The 27,182-nt window shown below is 42.0% G+C and overlaps 1 protein-coding gene across 5 annotated transcripts in view; it reads left to right on the top strand.

Annotated features, from left to right (window-relative positions):
• Positions 1-27,182, top strand: part of ASPH (aspartate beta-hydroxylase) — a 590,871-nt gene that overhangs the window by 94,356 nt on the left and 469,333 nt on the right. For all 5 annotated transcript variants that reach the window (XM_069220239.1, XM_069220242.1, XM_069220243.1 and 2 more), the window contains one exon: positions 5,097-5,165. In XM_069220239.1, coding sequence (XP_069076340.1) covers positions 5,097-5,165 — 69 coding nt within the window. The remainder of the gene's footprint in view (positions 1-5,096; positions 5,166-27,182) is intronic.

Below are 27,182 nucleotides of genomic sequence, written 5' to 3'. Positions count from 1 at the left end.
GAATAGAGTGCAGTGGTGTAGAGTGGAGTTGTGCAGAGTAGATTATTTTGGCTTAGACTGGAGAGGTGTAGAGTGCAGTGGCAAAGAGTGCAGTGGTGTAGAGTGACAAAATGCATTGGTACAGAGTAGAGTGGTAGCGGGTATAGTAGAGATGCGTAACATGAAGTGGCTTAGAGTGGGAGTGGTTCAGAATGCAGTGACATCAAGTGGGGCAGAGTAGAGGGGAGTGGCGTAGAGCGAAGTATGTATGGTATAGTAGTGCACTGTCATTGCAGATAACACATTTTCAATTGAAATAACCATTATATTTGCATGGACATACAGTTTTATTAATAAAACTATACAGTGAGCAAACAAAATATTGTGGAATTTGCATCACTTAGTGTAATGATTTGTATTTATCATGTGGAAGTGCTTCAGAATTAACAAAAAAATCTTGTGTTCCTAATTCTGATATATTCTGAAATACTTACACAGTTCATTTAAATGTTGTGTGGTAGGGAAAAAAAAAACCTCTTTTCTACCACCAGTCTCCAGCAAGATTGTCACATAAATCCTCTCACTTTGAATTTGGACAAAGAAAAGTAAACAAGCAGCCACGTAAGGCAGTGCCTTACATTTTACCTCGGTCTTTGAATGCATAGCAAATGTGAAAAGATATTAACTAGATTTAAGGACATGCTTACAGAAAAGGAGTTCATCGAAGAATACAGTAAACATGGTTTAGACAATTGGAGGAGTGAACTGAACCTGGAGAGTCTAAAGCAAATAAAGCCAGCAAATAGAATGCCAGAAAATGCGAGTTACATACCACAAAGCCAATGGTTATCAACGGGAGGAATGCATTCCTAGGCCAACTTTCAGAAAGTCTCCAGGATGTCTTTAGCAAACCAATCAGCGGTGCAGTCTGGTAGACTGTGAACTAATAAAGGACTAAGCCTACCAGGCCAGGCACTCCTTTTCATGCAGCTGTGCACATGTCATCTGGAAAGTTCCCTCATTGACAGGCAGGAAACGGCTGAAATGTGCAGATTCATTGTCCGATGCAGTACGGTGTGATGGGCAGAAGCAAACTAAATGGCAATTGAACACACCAGTAGATGAAGATAGCGGGCTGAGAGTCCCTTTCCTTCTTTATTTATTTAGTTGGCGATACAGCTAAAGCAATCTCTAGACCAAACCTGATAAATGTAAAGAGGACTAAAGTTATAGAAATGTGTCCTGCCTAGCAGGAAACACCTAATTTCAACAAACCGGTCTGCAACAGGAAACGTTGTCACCCCTAATCAATGAGATGCAGATAGTGCTCTAGGAAGAAAGAGTATGAATATTCATGAAAAACAACACCTTCATGCCATATTCTGCTTCAGAGGCATCATGGACTGATAATGGGCTGAAGTTTTAAAAACGTTCTTTCTCAGCGTTTTTCCTGCCTGTCTGCTTATCACTGTTCAACCACCTCCTTTAAAGAGCTGCTTTTTAAATGTTTTAATGTATTCAGTTACTACAGCACAAAGAGATTTACTTGACCTCTTTTGTGCCAAAAACAGATGTTTGTGCTTCGTTTAGCGTTCACAAGAGCCTTGCTGCAATGAAGAGAGGGGCAGGAGTATTATGTATTCTGTAGAAGCTCTTGTGGGGGATTGTCCCTTTCAGGATGTGGGAGATGTGGTACAAATGGTTCAACCTAGAAACACTCTTCTAGAAGAGTTGTAATTTTAGCATAACCACCATCAGTCCAGTGCTGCACCTATTGTGTAGCTCCTCCACTTCTACAGTCTGCCTAAGGTATATTTGCCTTGGTCCTGGAAAGCACTGCAGTAAAGCTTCTTTACATTGTGGATGCTTCTACGTCATGTTAATAGTGCTCCATCTTAAAATTATAACTGCAATTACACTGTCCATGATGAGATGCACCTATTGTTAGGTTGAGCGCGCAAGCGCTCTGACGTGTTGTAATCTATCTGGGCTTTTAACCACACACCCATCACTTTCACCTGTTTGTGGGCTTACCTTTCAACAATTCTTTATCATTGGTAAATGCTTTACGTTTGTCCCTCCTTGGAGGTTTTGTTACCACCTTGGCCATTGACTCTGTTAAAAAGATAATTGTACGTTTGACTGCGAGCAAACTTTTTCCCTTTTGTGTCTCCTTTGTGCTCATGCTCATGGCGTCTGTGGCCCTTTGAATTGGCTCACTTATGTAAACTGTTTTACTTTTCATTTTCAATTTGTGTTAAGAAACGTCCAGTTAGGAATTTACAATGCAAATAGCTCTAACTCAAGCAAAGGCGAGACCCATTGCATTGCAAATGCGTGTTTAATATGGAATCTTAAGTCTCCTCCTTACGCTGATCTTCAGGTATGGAATGCAGCTAATGTACTTCACAGAGCATAGTGATGCTCCGTTATCTTTGCCTTGGTATCATGAAATGTTATTAGTTAATAATGGGCTCATCACTTAAGTGTCAAATTATTTTTTTTCGTTACGCACTCAATCAATAAAGATGGGTGTTACAAACATGGCCAACAGCTTTTTTTTTGTGTGGTTTTTTTTTTTTGGGGGGGGGGGGGATTTTTACTTCAGATGGTGTAATTTCAACTTTTCATAAATTGAAAACTCCAGAGACAAGATGAACAAAACTTTAAACAGCGACACCCAGGGCCCAATGTATTATTGTTGTCCCCTAACATAAACCAGCATTACACCCTCTAAAGTTCCTCAGTAGAATAGAACAAATGTAGATTCAGGTTTATTGTACAGCTTTAATGGAGAAGGTGTTGCATCAATAATTCTTATCTTTCCAAAATAGTTTGATCTACAGATCACCATAACCACTTTCTGTAAGCTCGTCAGGCTGGTGTAAATCGGAGTGCATTCTTCCCATATGTCCCTGGCCTTACTCTTTGTATGTTCCTTTCACACCTTTTCTTCTTATCAGTGGTGGGGACCTGAACATCTGCTGTACTCATTTTAACAGTATGAATGTGTTTTTGTGAGTGTTTGATACATTGTATTGTAGTAATGCCCATGCCCCAGAAACCCTGCTACTCCGATTAAGGGATCCGCGTATGACCATCACAATTCTTGTCCCTGGCCCGTGACATTGAAACCAGGTCACATCCGGACAGTCTTTTTTATGGTTTCTGACAGCTTACAGATCAATTGTTTTCAGAAGTTGAATGATTTATTTTGTAGATGTATTTCAATTGATAATTTTCCTTGATTTGCTCTATAACCATAGTATGTGGTCTCTTTATAGGCAATGGCTACCATTGTAAGTCACATACTACGGTTTGGCCACTTCCAATATCTCTTCAGCAGATGGGCAAGATTGTCTGGAAAACCACTTTAGAATCGTATAACGACTTCCAAACATCTGTCTCTATCTTGGATGATACTCTAGTGAGCCATGCCAATATTCTAACTAAACACCTGGGTGCACTTGCGTAGACCGGGAAAGGTATTGCTTTGGATGTCACTTCTATGGAGAGTTCATTGGTCATCCATCCAGTTCCTTTTTGTGGCTCTTGGTGCTCTGAAATCGGTTGACCTATAGTTTTGGTTGTCTGAGCCATTACCACTTTGTACATCTTCCTCATCAAATTTACTCCCAGTTTAACATCACTTCCTTATCCTGAATATGGGTACTCTAGCTTTGTACATAATAAGACAAACTTGTTTTAGTGTCTGTTCTTTCTTGGCTAGTAATACAGGGATATTTATCCTCCTTCTCCCGATTATTAGATTTGTCCATTACTCTCGGGGAAAGGCCTTGATATGTTAGTCGTGGCTGTTTCTGTGCCTTTGTGTATAGCTCAGTAACCCTGGTTCTTTCGTTCTTCTTTGCAGTAATATGCTAAAAATGCTTTCTCCCCGGACCTTTCTGTGTTGAATCTGTTGAAACGTATGTCATTGTTCTGTTCTCTTCCAGGTGTCATCATGTGCCTATGAGGTTGATATTTCTTTTAAGATTTTGCCTACCACACAGTATAGGCTGTCTGGTTGCAAAAAACCTGTTGTGGGCTTACCATGAACTTGCACTAGCCTTACAGCCTGCCTATTGCTTACCGTTAGTTGTCTTTGTCACTCTTATCTGCTTGCTTCTTATTCAGTGGCTATCCCTGTCCCACCTTATCTATCTTGTGCTTGTCCCTTTCCCACCTTGTTCATCTTGTGTTTGTCCCTTTACCATACACTTGATTGGCTGACTTGTGCTGTTTCACTTCTCACTTTTAGGAATTAATTCTTTCATTTTGGTTAAGCACTAAATGAGAGAGCATGTCTTTTCCAGCTCTCTCCCATATGTGCTTTTTTTATTCCATATACCCATCCCCACTCGACTCCATGTGGCTCTCTCCCTTGCTTACTGCTAATTCGTGTGTGCTTCTTTCCCAGTTCTTCTTCTTCCTGTTCCCTTCTCCCTCCATGTTGCTCTTCGTGTCCTGCTTGTCCTGTACCTTCCCCCCCCCCTCGCTTTTCTTTCTTTTTAAGCCTCACTACGCCCACAGTCTTCCTGCTTTTAAAAATATTTGGGGAGGTTGCATCTGCAAATTGCTTGTGGTCTTTCCACGTTACAAACAAGCGCTTTAACAATACTCAACTTTCCTGTTTTTTAAATTTACTGCTACTTCTTGAATTGATTTTAAAAGATGGTCCTCTGTCCCTTTGTATGTACAAGCATACCTTTTGCGCATGCATGTGCTTACAAAACGACTCTGCTGTAACTTCACACTTTTTTGTGGGGTAGGTGGGGGTTGGTCAGGCTGATGAACAGCATCTGTAAACAATTATTTTTGCCAATGTTGTACATCATTTCCAAAAGGAATTGGCAAAGGCGAGATCCATCGGCTTTGCTAGTGCTTGTTTTTTTATGTTGTGTAAAAAAAATATTTTCACACTTTTTAGAAATAAGATTAATTTGTGGTCAAAACAGTTAATAAAACACTAAAAGCAGATGGCACTTGTTCATAAATGTAATAGTTGTGGAACAACGTGGTTCCTGTATCTGATGTGAGCTATAAAGTGGAAAATAATTGCAATTTCACTTCGGTGCAATTAATTTAATGGTGTTGCTCCTCCACCTTTCCTCTAGGCAAGCTTGGAGTCTATGATGCTGATGGAGATGGGGATTTCGATGTGGAGGATGCCAAAATTTTGCTAGGCAAGTATAATTTCCTAGTTTTGCATGCTTATATATAAATAAATAAATATATTTCTTTTTTGGGTTAGATGACATTTATTAGTACTTAAACATTTTGTTGTGTTCAGCCATAAGAATACACAGAGGGCCACAATACAATAGACGTGTTATTTGTCGTTGGTTTTGTGATGTTGAAGCTCTTGAAAGCTCACATTACTCTGTGTTTTTACATCCTCACCCATCGAACACTAGTCTTTCTGTTGACTTGTCTGATGACTGGTTTCTGAAACATTGTTCATATTTGTTGTACATTACGGGATTGAGACATCTTGAGTCTTGATATGATAAATGGTTTCTTTCTCGACGTCTAAGGTAATATTTATATTTTTTAAAAGTTGCACTGTTCACCAATCACATATCATGATCGAGTCGGACTTGGGACTGTGATGGGCTCATCTTTAACTGTGTAGCATCTGTCTTAAATTGTTAACGCCACAATATTACTGAATGGATTTCTGAGGACTTTGTGGTTGCTTTGAGACCATCTTCAGGAAGATTTTGATTGGAATCTGCAAGAAAGTGAGTCTGGTTTGTTTCAAGCATGTTTAAAATGTTAATGAAGAGATCGTTTTTTTTTTTGTTACATTGTATTCTTCCTAACATTAAATTAATATCCCTAGCTGCAATCTTGAATATTTTGATCCATTCACCGAAGTTCCCTACAACCGAATACTTGAGGTACATGGACTTCATGTAACATTCTAACGCTTCAAATACATCTGTATCAAGATGCCCACCGTTCTAGACACTTCTTTTTGCCCTGTCCACGGAAATGTGTAACATGTGTTGCTAGTTACTGCATCAAACTTAGTTTTCCATACTTAATTGGAGTGTGGTTGTCCAACTTTACTGCCTACCTCTCTTCCTGTGTGAACCAAAACCAGTGGCGATGCAGGCCTTTCTTGGCATAGTCGTGTCAACCATCACCCTGAACCTCAAAGTGAGTGCGTGCTAGGTATATTTGACACTTGAGTGTGATACTCTATTTCAATGCTCCTCAGAGTCCGTCATGGATCCGTCATCCATCTATTTGTCCTGAAGCTGTAATCTGTTTACATTCCTTACAAATACAAACTTGGAAACATTGGTACGTTAAAGAGATTTGAAAAGTACTAAATTGCCATTAATATGGCCCTACAGCATTGGCACTACATACTTTTCTATACAGATTAGAACTTTGAGCAGATGATTTACTAAAAGCTAGGTTTATTAAATAAGCTTGCAGTCCGCTTCATAGATACTAAAGAGGGCTGTTACTTGCGGTCTTCAACGCAAGTTACAGTATATGTATGCAAACTCTTGGTAAAAAGGAGTTCAACAGATCTTTTGCAAAAGCCACCAAACAGTCAACATTTCTAAAGTGTTATGAATCTTGTGTTTAGTTTCTTTTTTTTTTTTTTTTTTTTTTTTTTTTTATAACCAATGTCGATGCACTGCAGCCTTTCTCACTAAACACTTGCTTGAGCTGCCTTTCCTCCAGGCTCCCTTTGCTTTGAGTGGGAACTGTCACTGCAGTGGGTGCATTTTTATGCGATTTGGTTAAAGAAAAATACCCAGTCAACTCCAGTGCTTGATACAATCTTTGAAAAAGTATGTTAATGATAACCCTAAACATATAACTAAAAGTGATTGGATTTATGAATCCTCACTGTAGTACAAACGTTAGATACAGTATTTGGATCAATATTGAGCTGTACGTACCTTGTCATAAAAACTTACAAAAATAAAGATGTATGAAAAATGCCTTCAGAGTTTGCTCCCAAGGCAAGCTTTAGCTTCATCCCTCTCTATAGGTTACCAGGATGACATCATGTGATCTATCCTTGCACCCTTGTGCTTGGTGTGGTAATATATTGTGTTCCATGGCTCGTCATCGAACCACAGTGGTGTGTCAGTGGTCTACGGCTGCACCAAGTCGACATGTACATTAACGTACACACTTCATTTGATTCAAAAGCAGGTGTGGTACCCTTGAAAACTTGTAAAATGCATGAAGCAGGTGAGCACCACTTCGATTTTTTTTACTTGTGTTTTATATTTATGCATGGCTAACAAAATATAACCGAGGTGCTCTTCAGTGTTAGTGGCCTTTTAGATGCTTTCCTTTGTGCTGAACTCATCTCCTGAACTGGTCCTGTTGTAGTTGGACTCTTGCTCTAGGCAAGACTGCTGGTTTAAGGATGACAGTACTTATATTTGTAGGTGACTATGCCTATCGTACAGCAAGTCGCAACTGTAGTCCCAACCCTTCCGGCTCACTAGTAGTGCCTCACCAAAAAGCCAAACAGTTAAAGGTGATTTGTGGCAGCCTTTATGCATGGACTCAAGAGTATGACATCTCAGGGAGTGTCGTGGTTAAACGGAGATCACCCCTTTCTCACAGATACATCATGTCTCAACCAAACACAGGCAATAACGAAGATGCAGTAAAGTTTCAATAGTTTTTATTTAATACAATCTGCGGTAATTCGCATGGGCTGCAATGATTAGAATAATGAAAAGTGCAAGAGACAGAATTGTAAAAACAAGAGCCATGATTATAAAGACCCCCACCATCTTGCTGTAACATAGAAAGACATAGAGTGTGTAATATGTCCTATTACCCTAACCTTCTACCTAAAGGAGAGCTGGGTATGTTCAACCTAATCTGCCAATGCCATGTCCCTGAGAAGAGCCCCCAACCCTTCTTATCTTGGAACGAGGTCTCTAGCTCAGACTCCTTAGGAACACGAAGTCCGGGTCCGTGTCAAGGCGACGTGCAGCATTGATAGCAGCGATGGTATGTGGTTGGAATCCCTCTGATTATCTGTCTAAAGTGAGGTGTATTTATACAGATCTACTTGGACCCCTGACGTAGGTTTTTCCCAAACAATAGATAGCACAGCATGCTTGGGACGGTAATTAATATAAACAATTCCCTCAAAAGCGTGAAGAGGGAAAGTACCTAATGTGAACACCTACAGTTTGTTTGTCTTTGTCGCTTGATTTGACGCCATAGCGCGGTGCCAGTGATAACATAAACTTAAACAAATGGCCCAACTATAAACAAGGCAGCCATCTTGGAAGAAATAATTAAATGGGCTAAGACAGAGCAAGCTAAGTAGGTTAAAAGTCACTAGGTGACGGGGGCACGAGTCTGCAAGCCAAAGGCTAAGCTAACTCCTGTTATGCCATTAAAACAACTTAGGATTCACTACAGTCTTTTTAAATATATTTTATTATGGCTTTCTGTGAAGCAAAATAAAATCATTACCTGAAGCACAATAACAAAATCAAGTAGAGAATAGGGAGCTGGGGAGAGGAGAGTTGGCAATTGCTGCCCCCATCACTTGTCCCTAATAAGACGATGTTCCCATAATATATGGTAACAACACCCTAAGTAACAAGGTGTGAAAGGAGCACAGAGAGAGTAAGACCAGGGACATATAGGAAGAATGCACACGGATTTACAGCAGCCTTAACGTCCATGCTTTGAGACATCAGAGTTGTATGATCCTGTTATACTGTTTGTGTTTGGTTCCTCAAGTAAGTTTGTGAGCTCCCTAGAGTTTTTGCAGGCACTATGCTTTGCAGCCGCCTTCTCTTAAATCCCAGGGGCTCCCTCCACACTTGCAGTGCAAACACAAATGTTGGGGCTTATGCCTGTGGATGTTCCTATGCATGTTTGTAACTGACATCATTTTCTCTACCTCAAAAGGTTGGAGAGGATAATACCAAATGATTTAGGCCCTCGTTACGAGTCTGGAGGTCCTAGGACCACTAGACTCGAGGTGGCTGTAGGCCCGCGGCCAATGCCGGCTCGTAAATGTTGTGGGTAATTTTCCGCTGGGCCAGCGGGAAACTCATAATAGGGCCAGCGGGTGGAAGACCAAACTGGCAGTCTTCCGACCTAACGATTTTGGCGGGCGGCCTCCGCCGCCTGTCAAACTCATAATAAGGCCCTTAATTTCTTTCTATAAGAGAAGAATCTCTTTGAAGAGAAAATACATTGGGGATTGATAGCTGAAAGAACAATCAAAATGAGGGGTATAAATGCTTTAAAATTGGCCTGTATTTGATTTCTCCTAAACATCTACGTCACCCGCTGATTTTAAGAGTAGCGGGTGACATACTTCCACCTCTTCTGGCTATTGTTAAGAAGCATGGCTGCGTACAGCATATCAGAGTAGTCGCTGCAGCACTGCATTGTGGTAGATGAGGTCTTTCGTTTTAATTTCATATTCTTGGTAGTTCCTTGCCCATAAATAGCCACTGTCAAATATCTTCCGGAGTATGGTGCATGCCACTGGCTCAGAAAACAATCAGTAAACGTTTTAACAAGTGTGGGTGCACTCGCAATTAAAAATTATTATTTTATTTTTTTGGTTTAGTCGTGATCAGCCTACATAATACATATTTAAAGACCTAATGTCTTAGAATTACCGTATTTTTGTGTTCTTCTAAATATACGTTTAACTGGCTACTTTTATAAAGGAATGTGAATAGAATGCTGCCACTTCACGATCCTCTCTATAGCCCCAAGTCTGGGAATCAAAAGGTGTCTCATTCCTTTCTACTTTCTAACAGTGTAAGGACTTTATCTCGAGAATATTTTTTCTTTGCTAGGTTACAATTCATTTATATAGGAATTTGGTGTAGAACAGCAGGTTATCCTAGTAGTCATTGCCCTCGACTATATGCATAATTTCCCAGAGAGCTGTGAGGCACTCCCTTGTCGATTCTTTGTGATGTAACTTGATTTTTGTCAGTCGGTGTTTTTGTGTGTGCTTTGGATTTATATTCAGTTCTTTTTCTGTGCTATCTTTGATTTGTTAGATTCCTTTCTCTCAGCTTTGTTGCAACATGCTCTTTTTTCAAAGTTAAAATTTGAAGGGAACCGTTTTGCGGAAAAAGCAACCATTCTACATGCAACTTCCTCCCATCCAGTTTGCCAGTGATGCCTGAAAAGGCCCTATCCACTATACATTCATGTCAGAGATGCCTGCACATTTATCCCGTATCCTGGTTGTGGTTCGATTAACTCCCCTTGTATGCTTCCTGCCACCATTCCTTTTCCCTCCTTTAAGTGAAATAGATGTGAGCCTGTGTTTTTGATGATTGTTTTTGGGAGGTCCTACGCTGACAGACATTCTTTCAACTCATGAGTGTGAAGAGTGGCACTGGTTGCCTCACTTGGAGCCTTATTTTTTAATCCTTTGTTCTATTGGAGTAGCTTTAAATAGCTCGAGACTGAAAAGAATACCCCTCTTTAAAACACTTTGTAACGTTTAATACCATGTCACTTGCCCTTTGCTTTAAATCTGGATTGTGAAAAACACGTACTGGAAATTTCCATTTTGCAGTCCTTGCAGTTTGAATGTACTGTTTGTAGTACCTCTGCGGTACCAGTTTTGGTAAAACGTGTACCCTATTAATGTTTTTGGGCATTTCCAAATGATTATAACTTCCAGCAAATTGATCATGTTTGTCACAGACATTTTCCTGACTATTGGGTGGCTTGCTATTAGCCTGAATTGAGTTAAGGGATACTCTTTGCAGGTTAGTGTCAAAGGAGCAAATCAACTTAACTATTCCGATATGTTGACCATATGCAGTCATCATTCTGAGTTAATTCCTCAGGCTCCTCCCATGCTATACTATTTAGTCGTTCATAGTACTACCACGCTGAACGAAGGATGCTTAAATGATTTGTAAATATGTGCTTTATTTCACGTTGCTGTATTTACAGCAAATTTCACAGAGAAAAACAGAGCGGGAGTGAAAAAGAAGTTGACATGTTGAAGTCCGACGTATGAACTTCCTTTGAACTGGTAGGAGCAAGAACGCTTGTAAGGATAGGCTTGTTAAAATGTATTCAGCTGGGCTCACCATTATAATTTTTTTTATTTATTGTGTGGTTATTTAAAACCGTTACATGTAGTCCAAGCTCACCTTCAAGATAAAAATCAAAGGCGTCTCAGCTAAAAATACAACAAAGATTAATAAAACATTAGTGCTTATTACAAAAGGATAACAACAATACGATGGGAAGTTAAAATCCAATCAGAGCAAGGATTCTTACGCTACACAACGGCAACAGTAGTAATGAGACCGAAGATAAAGTTAAAAATGCTCTTGTTAAAAAACCAAATGGTCTAATGGCAGCAGGGAAGATCAGGGACATGAGGGAATATGAGATAGTTTGTAATTTGCACATTAAAATCCAAAGTCTCCAAATTTACAGGGCCATTCAATAAAGTGCAGCGTGCAAGAAGTACGTACCAGCAGAACCAAACAAAAGATAGAGTTAAAAGTACCCTCTTGTTTGACCACCAAATAATCTAATAGCTACCGGGAACATCCCGGGAATGAGATAATATATGTTAATTTGTGTTGTAATATGCAAATTGCTAGATCATCTAACTTGCTGGGCCTTTTGCTCAAGTGCAGCGTGCAGGAAGTTCCTGCCTTCAATGTAGGGTTTAATTATTGTTGCAGTGTGCAAAAATTGTAGAGTCTCTGAAAATAAAACCAATCACTGTAGTGCAGCACGCAAGTTCGTGCCAATTATCGTTGGACTTGTATGTCCGCCTTCGACAGAAGCTGGTGAACATACAGAAATCATGCACTGAAGACGACCCAAAGGGGCCAGCTATTTGATTGAGATTATATTTATTCTTGGCGGGGCACTGTTTCTGTAGACAGACGGCTATCGTGCAAGCTCCGTTCAGCAATGGCTATGTAAATGTAAATTAGCACTTGTATAGCGCACTACTCACCCGTTAGGGTCTCAAGGCGCTGTACTCATACCGCTATGGAACCCCTCCTGGCTTTTTCCCTATGAGGTGCCAACTCCTGAGGGTGAAGCCAGGCATCCAAGCGCTGTTGGGGCCGTTGTGGAGATTAAGCAAGCTATTGCCCAGAGTTGCAGAGTGGGACCCATGAATTAGATTAGGCACCGAGGCGAGAATTATCTGGTCAAGGGGAATTGAGCCCAAGACCTGCCGAAGCGGGACTTGAACCCTGGTCTTGAGCCAGATCTCTGCTTCAGGGTCTGCCGCTCTAACCATTGAGCCACACTTCTCCATGAATTTGCTGATCCGGGCCAGATCTTTTACAAGCTCGGATGTATGTCATGGCCGCTGTGCATGACCTTATGCCCGTTTGAATTAAAACTGGCCTTAAATAAGCCTGCTTCTGAGCAAGCAGTGCTGGACAACAACAGCATAATGTGCATAGCTGATTCTTGGGAACCTTTACATAGTTGGCAATGCCCATTGCCCATGGAAGACTTCTTCCAGTGTTTCCAATATTTGTTTATGGGCAAGGTTAATAACCATGTCAGTATGTTCCTAAAAGCTTGGCACCCCAAGGCTGCTTTCAGGTATAGTTGAGGGGAGGCAGCTTCAAATGATTTTTCTAGGTTCACTGCTCTCAGAATACATTTTTATTTAATTGATGTCCTGTTCCCTAGATATGCATTTGCTTGGCACTTGTAATATCTTCATTAGGGCCTCTATGGATATGTAAGGGTTGTTTATATTCCCTAGGAGCAGTTTCAGTGTGGCTGTGGCAGAATCTAAATATCTTGACCTACTGCTCTTTTAATCTCAAAATTATGCACAAGGCGCCTTTCATCGATTCCTCGTCAGCCCTAGACACCTGGTGATATATATATTTTTTGTTGTTGTTTTTTTTACAGTAGATATCAATTTATTTATTTTTTCTTTTCTTTTTTTCTTCCAATGTGCTTCACATGGCTTTGGGGATGCAGAACGTTTTTTCCTATGTGCCACTGTTTGGCCCCGTTCTAGTGTCTCGATAAGCATGCCAGGGAAGACAAGATGGCCATATGTTGTGGTGGGTAGGATCTTGGCCTGTATCACTCTCAAAATCCCCTCTGCTGAGGGAGTATGTAAACTGTTATAAGATTTACAAAGTGCATGCGTTGTTCTTATGTCTTTTCCTGGAAGTGCTTCGGCGTGCAAGCTGGCCTTCACAGAGTCTGACTGTCAGATCCCAAGGTAGTTATACTCGCAGATCAGGGTCTCGAGCTCATGCAGTAGCACCTCCGCAAAGGCCTTTTTATCCACATCTAACAAGGCAATTAGCCTGTAGTTTTCGGCAGCGGTGCTATCTCCTTTTTTGTGAATAGGATACAGGGTAGAGCTTTTCCAAGATTCCGTAATGGTCGATGATAGGATACATTTGTTGATTAGTCTATGCATGTGGAGTGCCCAAAATGCCTGACCATCCTTGAAAATGCTCCCTGGCAGGCCATTAGGGGCAGGCGCTCTGTGCCCAAATGCTCTCCAGAATACTTCGGCTCTTTTTTAGAAATGCTTATATGCTCCTCCAAGCTGTCCATTTCATTTACCATTAAGGTCTTGGGCACCGTCTTTCATTATCTCTGCTTCTACATATAAGGTTGTCACATAAGCACACCACCTGTCAGCTGAGATAGCGTTTTCCTTAACCATTCAATTACTCGCAAAGTTGTTAATGTGATTCCAAAATTCCCTGGACTTACTTGTTGGTGGGGGGAGGGGGGAGTGATTGGGGGAGGAGAGAGAGAATGAGTGAGAGAAGAGAATGAAAATATATTCAGTCTCTAGCTGTTTTTGTTTCATCTGCCATACCAGTTTTTGTGAGCTTTCCTTGCAGCTTTTACTTTACTTGTGGGACGTCTTCCATTTCCTGTGGTGGGTCCCTGCAAGGCGACATTTTCTTCTGCTCTAGTTGAACTGTTTGTTCCTGAGAAATGAGGACCGCTGTCTCCCTATACCCTAGTTTATTTTTTATGCTTATTTGATAAGGCATCATGCCGCATGCTTATTATCCCCTCCCATTGTTTCTCAGCTGTGTTTGAGTTGTATGTTGAAACGGTAAGAGTGAAGAGTGCTTTCCAGGCTGCAATGTTCTCCACGGCTCACCAGTACTAAATAAACCGGATCAGCCACCTATGCCCTATTCACATAACTTAATAGTTAAAACCCCTTTTACACTATGAGCTGCACAGCTGCTGGATCTACCTTAACCGTTTAGAGAACAAAGCGCCCAGTGATGTGAAATACTCATCTTCTATATTTTCAGGTCATGAGTACTTGGTGCTAGACTGCCAGACTCATTCTGAATTGCCACTGTACACTGAGAAGGATGTACCACTCTTGGGAAACCAAGTTAATCCCCCTTCCCCAAAGTCCATTTATGCCTGATCTAGTGTCTTTATAAAAAGATCAAGCAGGGATTTTAAAAATGCCACCTGTCAAGAAATAATTCACTATGGCATAGTATGTATAAAGCAACACCTCTCAGTGTTCTAAGCTGTCTTACTTAATTTCATCCTCTCAAAGCCTTTATAGAATGACATCATAGAATACTTTATGCACAGTACTGTTGTTAGTGAAAGATTATAGGTACAGAGAAGCCTTGTATACATTCCTGCTTTTCCACTGTGCCTGCAGCAAGATGCCAAACAGACTTTGTTTCCTGGCTTGCATGCCATCAAGGAGGCCTCATTGAAATGCAGAGAGAAAATGACTAATATGCATTCATGTGGAAAAGGATACAGGTTTGGGTATATCTAGACCTCTAAAGCTTAAATTTGGCTTTGCTACTTGAGAATTTGAAGATAGCCAGATTAGTACTAGATGCAGCAGCAGTTCACTTACATGATCAGAAAATGCATCTCTAGGTGGCTTGTTGACCACTTCCTCTGCTTTTGGTCACCCAGTGGATAACTTTGCCTAATCTTGGATACTTTCCACTGTTTTAACTGTCTCCGTACTAATCCGAATCACATCTACTAAAGGAATGATACACTTGTCTTCTGGAGCTATCCCAATACTCAAACCAACACAGATCTCTCCAGGAAAGAATAGAGCTACACAGAGCTTCATGCTTCACTTTAAGGGCAATCTATTCCATTTTGTCTGGTAGTTTCCATCTTCCCTCATCTTAATTGTCCTCTATTCCATTAGATTTGCAGGTATTGGACAAGAAGGGTTGCAGCAGGAACTAGTGCCCCAAAGGGACACTATCCAGAGACTTATTTTGTAGTCTGTTAATTCTGTCTTAGTCTAACTTGGACCTGGATAAACATATACTCCTATGGTTTCTCCTCAGGTTCCTAGGTCTGATCATATCCATAACCGATAAGAGTGTGGCTCTTATGGGCTTCTTTCAGACAAGCAGCCAGTGGTTAAGGGAAGACAGCTGGTCCCATGGCCAAAGTCAAAGGCAATCTTCATAATTCTCGAGTCGTTGCCACTACTCTTATCCAAGAGGATTGTGGTTCAGACGTACACAAACATCACAGTTTCATGTTTTGTCTATGAACCTCTTGAACTAGTGATTGGCAAAAGTCACAAGTTTGGAGATAGATGGACACAGGGGGCTCTTTCCATGCCCTACATATACTGGAACTGAAATCTATTTTGTTAGATTGCCACATGGAAAATCCCAGTGACCTACCAGAATGGTTTTGATGTTTTTCCTTGTGCACAAATTATTCCAAGGCTGTTTGCCAGATTAAGGTGCAATTTACCTTATAACCAGATATTGCTGTCATCTGTTTGAACTTGATGGCTTGGTTGCTGATGCTCGAGAATACGGTTTCCTGTCTGCCCGATGCCTATGTAGCAGTAATGCAGTCCCTTATTAAGTTATTTGCTGGGTTGCAATTCAAGAGTAGCCTTGTTAGAAATGGGGTCTCTAGTTGGCAGAGGTATTCACTTTTGTCTAAATAGGGACCACAATCCTAGTCAGGGTAAGTCGCACACAATTAAATTATCCTGTGCCCACCCTCTGGTAGCTTGGCACTGAGCAGTCAGGCTTAACTTAGAAGGCAATGTGTAAAGTATTTGTGCAAAAATTATACAGTAACACAGTCGAAACACCAAACAAGTCCACCACACATATTTTTCCGGTTAAATTAAGGTCAAAACGATAAAGATTCAATAAGCACAAGTTGAGATCACTTTTGTAAGTTTAGAAAGAGTCTTAAATCTTAGAAATCAACAGTTGTCTCTTGTTTGCACAAATTACCTGGTTTGCGTTAAAATTTACCATGCACTGAGACCGCAGAGGAGTAGATGCACGGAAAAAAAAAAGGTGTGCGTCAAATTTTCTGAGACAGCACAGATGATGTGATGTTTCTTTCCATGCTGCAAGGGGCTTTGTGTCGATTTCCGGCACGCAGTCTTGGTTCCTCACTGCAATGCGGGGATCTTTGGACGCTCAGCGACGATGGGGGAAAAATCCTGGGCATGACAGTAGAAGTCACAGGCGTTGCGTCGATCTGGGAGGCGAAGAGTCAAATGTTCTGTTGCACTGCAAGCGCTGTGTCGATTCCTCACTCAGGAAGTCAGGCTGCGTCGTTCCGGCTCAGCTGTTCGTCAATCTGGTAGGGCTGTGCGTCACATTTCCGGTTGCAACACAGGTGCTGCGTCTATCTTCGTTCTGGAAGTCGGGCTGCGTCGTTCCGGTTCAGCTGTGCAGCGATTTCCGCGTCACAGGGCAGGCTGTGTCGATTATGGCAGGCTGTGCATCGATTTTCAGCACACAAGGAGTTTCCTTGAAGAGATTGTCTTTTTGGCCCGAGACTTCAGAAAACAGGAGGCAAGCTCAATCCAAGCCCTTGGAGAGCACTTCTCAGCAAAGCCAGAAGCCAGCAAGGCATCAGGGCATCAGTCCTTCACAGCAAAGCAGTCCGGATGAGTCCTTTGGGGAGCCAGGCACTTCCTCCTGACAGGTTCCAGATTCAGGTCCAGAAGTGTCTGATTTAGTGGGGTCTGGGACCCAGTTTATATACCCAAAAATGCCTTTGAAGTGGGGGAGACTTCAAAGAGTGATTTTGAAATGCACAAGGTCCCCTTTCAGTACAGGTCTGTCTTGTCTTCCAGGGTCCCAGTAGGGGGTTTGGAAGTCCATTGGGCAGGCCACTAGCCTTTGAAATTTAAGTGCCAGGCCCTCTACCCTCCCAGCCAAGGAAGACCCATTCAGTATGCAGATAAGTGCAGGTGTTACTGAGTATCTTGTGTTTGGGGTTGTCTGGGTGAAATGCACAAGGAAGCTGTCAACCAGCCCAGCCCAGACATGGATTGAAGACCGGTTGTAAGGCACAGATGGATATTAATTGTAGAGGAATGCTCACTTTTAAAAGTGGCATTTCTAAAATAGTAATATAAAATCCAACCTCACCAATAAGTAGGATTTTCTATCCCTACTCTGGCCATATAAATATGATCTGGTTACCCCTTTCTGATCAGAATCTACCACTCAAACAGTGTATGAGGGTAGCCCTAATGCTGTCCTATTAAAGGAGAAGGCCTCACAGTAGTGGAAATAGAATTTAGGAGTTTTCCACTACCAGGACAAATAAGACAGACACTAATGTGTCCTGCCTTTTACCTACATTGCACCCTGCCCTATGGGTTACCTAAGGCCTACCTTAGGGGTGACGTATATGTAGAAAAAGGGGAGTTTAAAGCTTGGCAAGTACTTTTAAATGCCAAGTCGAAGTGGCAGTGAAACTGCACACACAGGCCTTGCGGTGGCAGGCCTGAGAGATGGTTAAGGGGCTACTTATGTGGGTGGCACAACCAGTGCCGCAGGCCCACTTTTAGCATTCAATTTACAGGCCTTGGGCACATGTAGTGCACTTTACTAGGGACTTACAAGTAAGCCACATACGCCAATTGGGAATGAACCAATGTTTCCATGTTTAAGGAAGAGAGCATATGCACTTTAGCACTGGTTAGCAGTGGTAAAGTGCACAGAGTCCTTAAACCAGCAAAAACAGTGTCAGAACAGTGAAGGGAGGCAGGCAAAAAGTTGGGGGATGACCACCCTAAGGCTGTCAGGTCTAACAAACCTGCTTTGCTTTTGTTACTGAGCATTGAAGAAGAAGCTTAATTCACTCAAGCCTAGTTAGTGGCATTACATTATACCTCAAAGATAATGGTATCGAAGTTACTTCCCTTTGCTTGTGATAGTTATACACAGGAAATGATTGTTGTTGTTCGTAGAAGATGTTGGTTACTATTTTGATGGCAACATTCTGCTGCCATTTTAATATTGTGCTAAAAAACATTTCTGCACCCAGTTTGAACATGCAACTGTTATTACCTGATAATACGGAAGCTAGCTTTTCAAAGAGCCAATGAGCAGACACAATTATTTTTCTAGTGTTAGTAAAGATTTATCTTGTTCTCTTGGCAATTACAAAAGTGATTCATAGTATATAAAGTCATGATGCATGTTGCCCTGCTGTACCCCATTGGCCTCCGTGGTCTCATATTTCATAGGCATGGAAGTGACTCCAGGACTCCAAGGAGATTTGTAGTTTATTTGGTTAGATCTCTACTAATGGTCTTTATCAGTGATGAAGACCACATCCCTGCCAGTATTACTTAATAAGTGTACTAAGCTACAATTGTGTAGCCTTTTTGACATCGTGAATCTTTCAGTTTGGGTGCTTTCCTTCTGAAGGTCTCACATGCCCTTCTGATCAGAACTGTGACCTCTTAAATAACTTTTCTTAGGTGCTTGTTGACATCACTTTTACCCGCCCACCTGGGTGCCTCCCTTGTTTTCTTCCACACACTTTGTGGTAGTTTAAGAAGTAAGAACTTGTAGATTTAAAACACGTTTTTTCATATTGAGTCCCCAGGAGTGGAGCAGGGACCAAAAGCTAAAACCTTCAGCGACCAACCGACACTGCCAGGAAAGATTCCAGCACACAACAAAAATAGAAGCATGAGCTCGAGCTAAGGTAAGGCTCATGCACAATATGTGTCTCATTATACATAAATAACATGACTGTGAAGACTGTATACTTGCATTACAACACATTTTCACCCTTTTAACAATAAAATAATTTCCCAGTGAGGAAAAAAATAAGCTATGATATAAGCTTGAACAGATAGTAGTTAACAAGCCTGTCTGTTGAATATACAGATGGCTGTCGCCTTCCCTGCTTCAATGCCGACCTAACGACAACAGCATCTTCCCTGTTGGAGCAATCCCCCACACAAAGCGCTCATATTTTCTGCCACTTTCATCTACCCGCTCCCACCCACCCCCCTCCTTTGTCACTGTGCTCCCAAGAAGATTTTCTGCAGACGTTAAGTGTCTAGATTGGAATCTAGCAGCATACATATGCAGGCAGATCAGGAGTTTAGGAAAGTATGACTGTTTGACCACCACACTTCATGGAAGCATTAATCTAAAAAAAACAAAATCCGTCTTTTAAGTTTCATCTTGCGGGTACTGGTCAGTGCAATGATTCGTGAGACAAATAAAACCTTGTATTAAAAGTAGATAGAATTCAGCAAAAAAAGCATTAATTTTTCTCAGCAGGAACGCAGCGAATTGTATTAGGTTAATTAAAAATCAGCTACATTATTTATCTCAAATGTAGCTATCAAAACAGTGTTAGGCGTCTTTGATGTTTCAAGAGTGGTAAAAATGCCCTCATAGAACAAAGGTTCATGGGCCCATTACCACTCCAGAACTTTTGAGTCATCCCCGTGAATGACGTGCAAGCATTATATAACGAATACAGGGTCATGCTTCTAAAATAATTTTGTATCAAAATCTGACCATGTGAGTACACTTCTATGTCAAGAGCCTGGCTGCTGCATCTTCCTTCGCGGTATCTGTGAAGTCGTTTATTGTTCTAAGTACTTCCTAATCTCTGGCATTTGTGCATCGCTGAGCCGCACTCTCTGTTACTGCTAACCACAAACCATTTGCTGCTACAAAGTCCTGGTCAATGGGAAAGAAAAAAGGAGAACCAGACACTCGTCACAACGTGTTTTGAAGCTCCTGTTTGATAATGCCTGCACTGTCTGAGAGGACACTGCGCTCGAGGGTTCGAATTCAGAGTACTAAAGCATGGCTATGCAGCTAATGTTAGTAGTCTTTTTTTTAAAATAATTAAACCCCGGCCTGTCGTCATATTTAAAACCTGCTAATTCCGCCTGCAGATTTATTGATATGTTTACCACAAAGATACCCCAAACTTCTCAAATTATGTTGTGTTTGAGAGGAAGACGTGCTCATTTTGAGTAATCTGTAAATCGATAGTCCCTTCAGAAGAAAAAATACGTCATTTCAGCTAAAGCATTCTGTTTAGAAATTATACATTTCTAAACAATGCAAGTTTAATAGCTGTGGGGTCTGCAGGAAAAAAAACAATACATTAATTCTTGTATATGGGGTGCAGAACAAGCTCTGCTATTAAAATGGTATTCTTCCTTCCCCCTCCAGCCAAAATCCTGTTGGCGCAGTTTGGACCACATGGCTTTGTTGTTTCAAAATCAAAGCACTCGCAGACAACTGTTTTGACACATCAGATGTTTTAAATGTTAAGTTCCCCCATTACAAGATCCACAAGCATGTCAGACTGAAATTGCACCCCCAAAACACCGCCTTCCTCGAGTTTATATATCATGCAGATAGTGTTACATATTTTTCAGAGTAGAAAATCTAACCCACTGTTTTATTTCAATGCGTTTTGGCATTGTTATTTAGTGCATTGAGATATTAACATAAATCAACTTTTTTTTACGTAAGCAATTTCAATGTCAACCATATTGACAATGTATAATAGTCACAGGAATGGCATGCATAGAAGTATAATAATATGGGACTTGAGGAAAGGGAGTGGATACACTAGCCTGTACACTGTAGCCCACGGCAATTGAATTGCCAAGGGTTCTATGTCCTAGAAGAAAGTTGAATCTCGGGTAGTGAGATGGATAGGTGTGTTTTTGTACAGCATCATACAATAGATTTGAGAAAGAGATTATTCTCTGCCTTAAATCTGGATGCGAGTCAGAACCTCAGCTATTTCGGATGTTACAGTTTGAAAACCATTCAGTTTGAAGCCCAGACATTTCGGTGCAAATTCATCAGTGACTGAAGGAAAGTCCCTCTTTTTGGCATGGTTACCCCCACTTTTTGCCTATTGTCCGTGTGCTTAGACTGTTTTCACTGGAATCCCACTAACCAGGACCCTAGTGATTGTGCTCTCTCCTCTACACTCCACAATTGGCATACTGGTGTATCCCTGTAAGTCGCTAGTATATGGTACTTAGGTATCCAGGGCATTGGTACACCAAACTGTCTGTAGGCCTGCCATTTGCAGCCTGCATAAAAAGGTGCATGCACCCTTTCACTGCTGGTCTCTACACAAGGTCACTGTAAGTCACCCCTGTGGTAGGCCTTTCCAGCCATAAGGGCAGGGTACAGGTCCCTGTGTATGTGACCACCCTTACAAGAGCAGAGGTGCCACTACAAGCTCCAGTTCCAATTCCCTGGGCTCGTAAATGTGGGGAAGCCATTTTAGCTATGTACTGGCCATTGGTCACTACCTATGGTTCAGCTCCCTAATGGTAATTCCGGAACCTAGGCATGTTTGATATCAAACATGTTTGAATCATACCCCAGTACTGTTGCCAGCATTGGTGGCATGATTCCATGTACACTGGGGGCTCCTTTGGGGACCAGTCAGTATTGCTCCTACCAGCCTTCCAGGGCCTGCGAGCAGCCCACTCTGCTGCTGCGCCTCAGACAGGGTTCTGGCCTCCTGCTGCTTGACCAGCTCAAACAAGGGAAGGCAGAACAAAGGATTTCCTTTGGGAGAGGGGTGCAACCTCCTCTCCCTTGGAAATAGGTGTTATAAGGCTGGGGAGGGGCAGCCTCCCCACGCCACTGGCTTACTTTGAAGTGCACATTTGGTGCCCTCCTTGCATAATCTGGTTTGCACCAGTCCAGGGACCCCCGGTTCATGCTCTGGCTCAAAACTACACAAAGGAAAGGGGAGTGATCACTCATCTATCCATCACCACCCCATGGGTGGTGCCCAGAGCTCCTGCAGGTGGCCACTTGATTCTCCAATCTTGAAATCAAGATGGGCAGATGCCCCAGGGAGCATCTGACTGGTCAGGTGAGGCAGATTACGTCTGTGCCCCCCCTCAAGCCCCTTTATTGGCTATTTAGGTCCTCCCTTGCTCGTGGGTCTGCAGAGTCAGCATGCAAGGCTCCACTAGGACTACTATGCAATGACCTCTTCTGATCCTGGCCACTGGAACTGCTACTGGACTTCACAGGAACCGAATAAGACTGCAACATCAGGACGACCTCCTCTTGCAACATTGTTTCGACGGCTCCTGTTAGCAAATTGCAACGTTTTCCAGTGCTGTGCATCCTCTGGGGTCGGCAAGACTTCAGCTGCACCAAAGAAGCAAGAAGGACTCTCCCTTGGAGTGAAGGAGTCACTTCCCTGTATCTGCAGTCATCTAAAGCAATGAGCCGGCTGCTGAGTTCTGCTGTCCTCTGGACCCGCGAAGATTCACAAACACAGCTGGTGGTTCTGAGAGGTTCTCTGGGTCCTCTCGGACTTCTGTTCAGCTTTGAGACGGTGAGTCCTTGCCTGTTTCTCCAAGACAGAATGTCTGTGCACTGTGACTGTTGCAGCAACCAAGGCTTGTTGACTCCTGCTCAGACGGATCTTCAGGCTCCAGCACTCTACTTCTGCAAGGACAGTCTCCTCTCTGCTGCTCCAGCGACAGGCCTCCCCTTCAGGTGTGCTGCCAGAACCCCACTGCGACTTACTGTGCATGCTGCCAGTAGGTTGCTCGTGGGGGCTCAGACTGCTTCTGCTGGCTTTCTTGTCTTCTTAGGGTCAGCCCAGACTCCCCTCCAAGGGACGAATCCCCAGGACATTGCTGGTCCTCTTCAGCTCTGCAAGTCTCCAACAGCTCCAGTAGCATTTGCTTGTGCTTGTTGGTGGTCCTCCTGACCACTGACCCGTCTGCAATCTGACGCCCGCCGAAGGACAGCTCCTCAGTGACTTCAGGGTCTCGTCTGCAGCTCCTGTCCCGCCCGGACACTCCTGCGTGTACTGGACTCTGTACCCTTCTTTTGCAAGTCTTCTTCCCAAATCCACGGGTGGGTTCCACCAGTCTGGTCCTGCTCTTGCACTATATCATTTCCAAGTCTCCATGTTAGTCTGTGGGACAACTAGGTAACTTACCTCTGCTCTCCTAGTCGCTGGGGGGGTCTTCTAGATACATACCTCTTGGGGTTCCATTCTGTCCTACCCCTTGGCTAACTTCTCCATATTCTCTGGTGGGAGTCCCATTATACTATTTTTAGAATATATTAGAACATATATTTAGTATATGCCCCCCCCCCCCCCCCCCCCCACACACACACACACACACACACACACACACACTGGGCCCTTGCTAGTTCTTGTTTTTATGCTAATTCCTAATACTTACCTGTGTATATTTTGTGTGTACTTACCTCCAGAAAAGCTAGATTGCCTATAGTAATCTAGTGCAGTGTTCTTGTAATAAAGTACCTTTTATTTTTGCAACACTGTAGTTCCTTTCAGGTGTGATAAGTTACTGTGTGACTACTGTGGTATGGCAAGTGCTTCACATTCCTCCTAGAAAATCTTGGTTGCTCTCTACAGCTACCACTAGAGAGCTTTGCTTCCTAGACACTGTAACACTAAGTCATAAGGATTGCCTGGGCCTCATATAGGGTGCCAACACCATAGGTGTCCACCACACCACACCAGGCCTGCCTCCTACAGTGGCATTTCAGAAACTGCAGGATTTCCTTTCTATGCAGGCTGTCACAATGCATGCTTGGCCAGTGGGAGCTGAAAATTAGAAAAAATAGAGCACGGACAAGGCAGTAGTAGAAGAGGCTTATGTGTAATTGTGGAAAATAGCTTTCGGTGATATGCACCTTGCTCTTTCTTTCTAGTGATGTGCATAGAATCACAATCTTTAATAAACAACTTTGTAAAGACGGACGCTTTTGGCAATTTAGTGACTTTCTGCGGTTTTGAGTTATGGCCTAGATGCCAAGACAAATGATTTAACATAGCTGCACAGATCTTCACTGGGCTATCTATTAGCCTTTTTTGTAAGGGTTACCTGCAAGATTGTGATACTCAACAATACAAACTCTACATTAATTAATCTAAATTACTGAACTGCATTAGAGAGTGAGGCAGATCGGAATGTTCGCCCTTTTAGCATCTAGAGATTTTGTTTGTGTTTTTTGTGGTGCCAGAGGAGCTTTAAAGTTGTGTGGGCCGTGCATCAAGGCTGTTCATTCTCACAAGCCAACACTTATTTGATAATTTCCAGAAATATATTGAAAACTTTAGTTTACACTTTAGAGCAATCTGTTACATGTATAATTTGCCAGTGATCAGGAGAGATTGTTTACTAAAGTGAAGCTCTTAAGATCAGTGGTATCTACCTCCTAAATCAACGTTTCATTCATTAAATTTCTTAAGAGATTGTTTAATCGTTTAAAAATTAACAATAATCTCCTAAATTACTGTTGTTAAGGACCAGTCAGCACTATATAGATGAAGCAGAGAATTAAAAATGCTGCTTTATTAGGTCGAGCGCTCGAGCGCTCCAGCGCTCTGGCCTGTTACAATCTGTGGGCTTTTAGCGACGCCCACCGCACACCCATCATGGTCACTCGTTCGTGGGGTTGCCTTTCAAAAATTCTTTATCATTGGTAAATGCTTTACGTTTGTCCCTCCTTGGGGCAGTTTTGTCACCGCCTCAGCCATCAACCCTGTTACATGGATAATTGCACGATTGTCTATACATTTGACTGCGAGCAAACTTATTTTTTCCTTTTGTGTCTCTCCTTCGCGCTCACGGCTGTTGTGGCACTTTGAATTGGTTTGCTTATGTAAACTGTTTTACTTTTCATTTTCAATTTATGTGGCAAGAAAAATCCAGTTAGGAATTTACATCGCTAATATCTCTAACTAGAGCGAATGGGAGACCCATTGCATTGCAAATGCTTGTTTCTTAATGTTGTTTGATTGAAGGCCTTTGATTTGAGGCCTATACGTATCCTCTTTCTATTAGTAAGCGCAGGTGTACCCTTTGACTTTATCCTAGCTTTAACCAACAATGCCATTTGTAGTTTAGCTTACAAAAATGTGGTTTTGCAGCACAGTGTTTTGTGTGAAACTAAAGAATTCTATATTCTGTCTGAATAGCTTGTTTGTACATATAGCCTACCCACTGTTAACTCGTTTATTGACGATCTTAAGTCAGTGAGCTGTGGGAAAGAACATTCACAGAATTCATCCAGAATTTTAGCCAGTTTGCTAAAGTGGTCCTCTAATGAGCATTCCCTAGTGAATGACTTTCCTTTCTCAATGATATCTGCATATTGTGTTATAAATTTCCTTGATCTCACCTATGTTGTGACTCGGGACACCCTTTGGCTTATTGTTGACATACTATATAATGCTTTAGCCCCCACTTATTTATGTTTGCTTTGAGGAATGACACTGCTAACCAGAATATCCTTGGTGCTGTTGTTCAGTTCACAAGTCCATAGGAATGAACATTTGTTTAGAAAAATAATTTCTGCACTTTTCACTTCCATAACTTGGAGCCGTTGACTTGAGCATGTATCTGCGATGAGCCCTCTTGTGGCACTAACCACTATTCTTCAGAGTGATGCTTTTGAAAATAACTCCTTTCTCATAAAGTATATTAAAGCTAAAACAACTTGACTAGTGTTACTCGGATTTGAAATAGTATGATGCTGCGTTGCAGGGCAAGTTGGGTGGCCAAACTTAGTGAGGTGCATCATATGGGCTCAATAAAATTGTGTTGCGGCCTATCAGGTGTTGGTGCCTGTAATCTAGGCATGTGTTATATTACTGATACTCAACCAGAGACGTCTATGAGAGATTTTTCCCGCGGTGAAATTAATGTGATTATGGATTTTTTCAGTAATGCTTTGAATAGTACAATGGTGGTTTTAATGGTTTCTTCTGTGATACCTGCAACCCAGTGTTGGCAAGATTTCGCCTTTGTACATTTTGGGTGTAATCTCTTCCTAGGCCCATGACTAATGCTGTTCGTGGCACAGCTGCATCTGCTTGCTCTGCAATCTTTCCCTTGAGTTTTCAGACAATATAAGAAACGGGTCAATCCGCCACAGTGCTTGGACAGAGACATTCCAACCATTCCTGAAAATCTGCATATGCAAAACATGTCCTGTGAAAGAGTACTTATTGAAGATGAATTTGCTAATTCATTTAATCACGTAAGAAGCTACTTTAGAAAAGTATTCTCAGCCACTATTGTCTATTGTTTAACCACCAGACCCTAAGTGAGTTATAGGCAATATAATTCTCAGCACGCCTTCTAATCTTGAAATTGAAGGTTCATCTCTTTGTTAGTGAGGGAGTCAGTGAGCAGAGAGGGTTTCAAATCAATTTCCCCTTTCATTGTTGGAAAGCAGTACTTTGCAGCATTACAAAGGGTTTGTGGTGTAATAGTAAATTGTGTTGTATGAAGTTTTGATTTTTTTAACTTAAGAAAAACGCATTGAGTGGCCACTGGCGCTATTGACCAGGAGATCATTGAATAGAACCATGGGCAGCTCAAGAAGGGAGAGAAGCGCAAAAAACCCACCCTATTTAACACCACATCTCTTGCTGCATGTTCTCTGTTTCTACGGAATCTAACTAACCTGCAGAATGTTATGCATTGCATAGTAACCTTACATCAGAAAGCCCAGGTCGAAAAATGTGTCAAAATTGATTTGTGTGCATGTGCTGATTTAAACAGTCTTTCAAAGGTGCATGTGATCGTCAAATGCAGGACATTCAGAGTCCTCTCATTGTTCACTGACCCAAAATGGAGAAGGGTTCATAAGAGTAAAAAAGGTGTAGTAGCAGTGATACTGAAATCAATGTTCAGGTTGTGAGCAGACTCTGCAGAACATGAAGGTAATTTTGTTTAATGTCCAGCTCCAAGATATGTGGCTGTCTTGTGCTGAACTGCAGCATGTGTGCGTGCGCATCCTTTCCATAACCTCTTTGGAGGATACCCCATTCATTGTACCTCCTTTCACTCCTGTGCTGTCCTGCAATGACTGATGCCCTTTATATCTGTCCTGCAACCCTCTTCTCCGGTG

The sequence above is a fragment of the Pleurodeles waltl genome, chromosome 2_2 (genome assembly GCF_031143425.1).
Source record: "Pleurodeles waltl isolate 20211129_DDA chromosome 2_2, aPleWal1.hap1.20221129, whole genome shotgun sequence".
Taxonomy (NCBI): Eukaryota; Metazoa; Chordata; class Amphibia; order Caudata; family Salamandridae; genus Pleurodeles; species Pleurodeles waltl.
The sequence above is the reverse complement of the archived record's forward strand: the minus strand, read 5'-3'. Positions and strand labels throughout refer to the sequence as shown.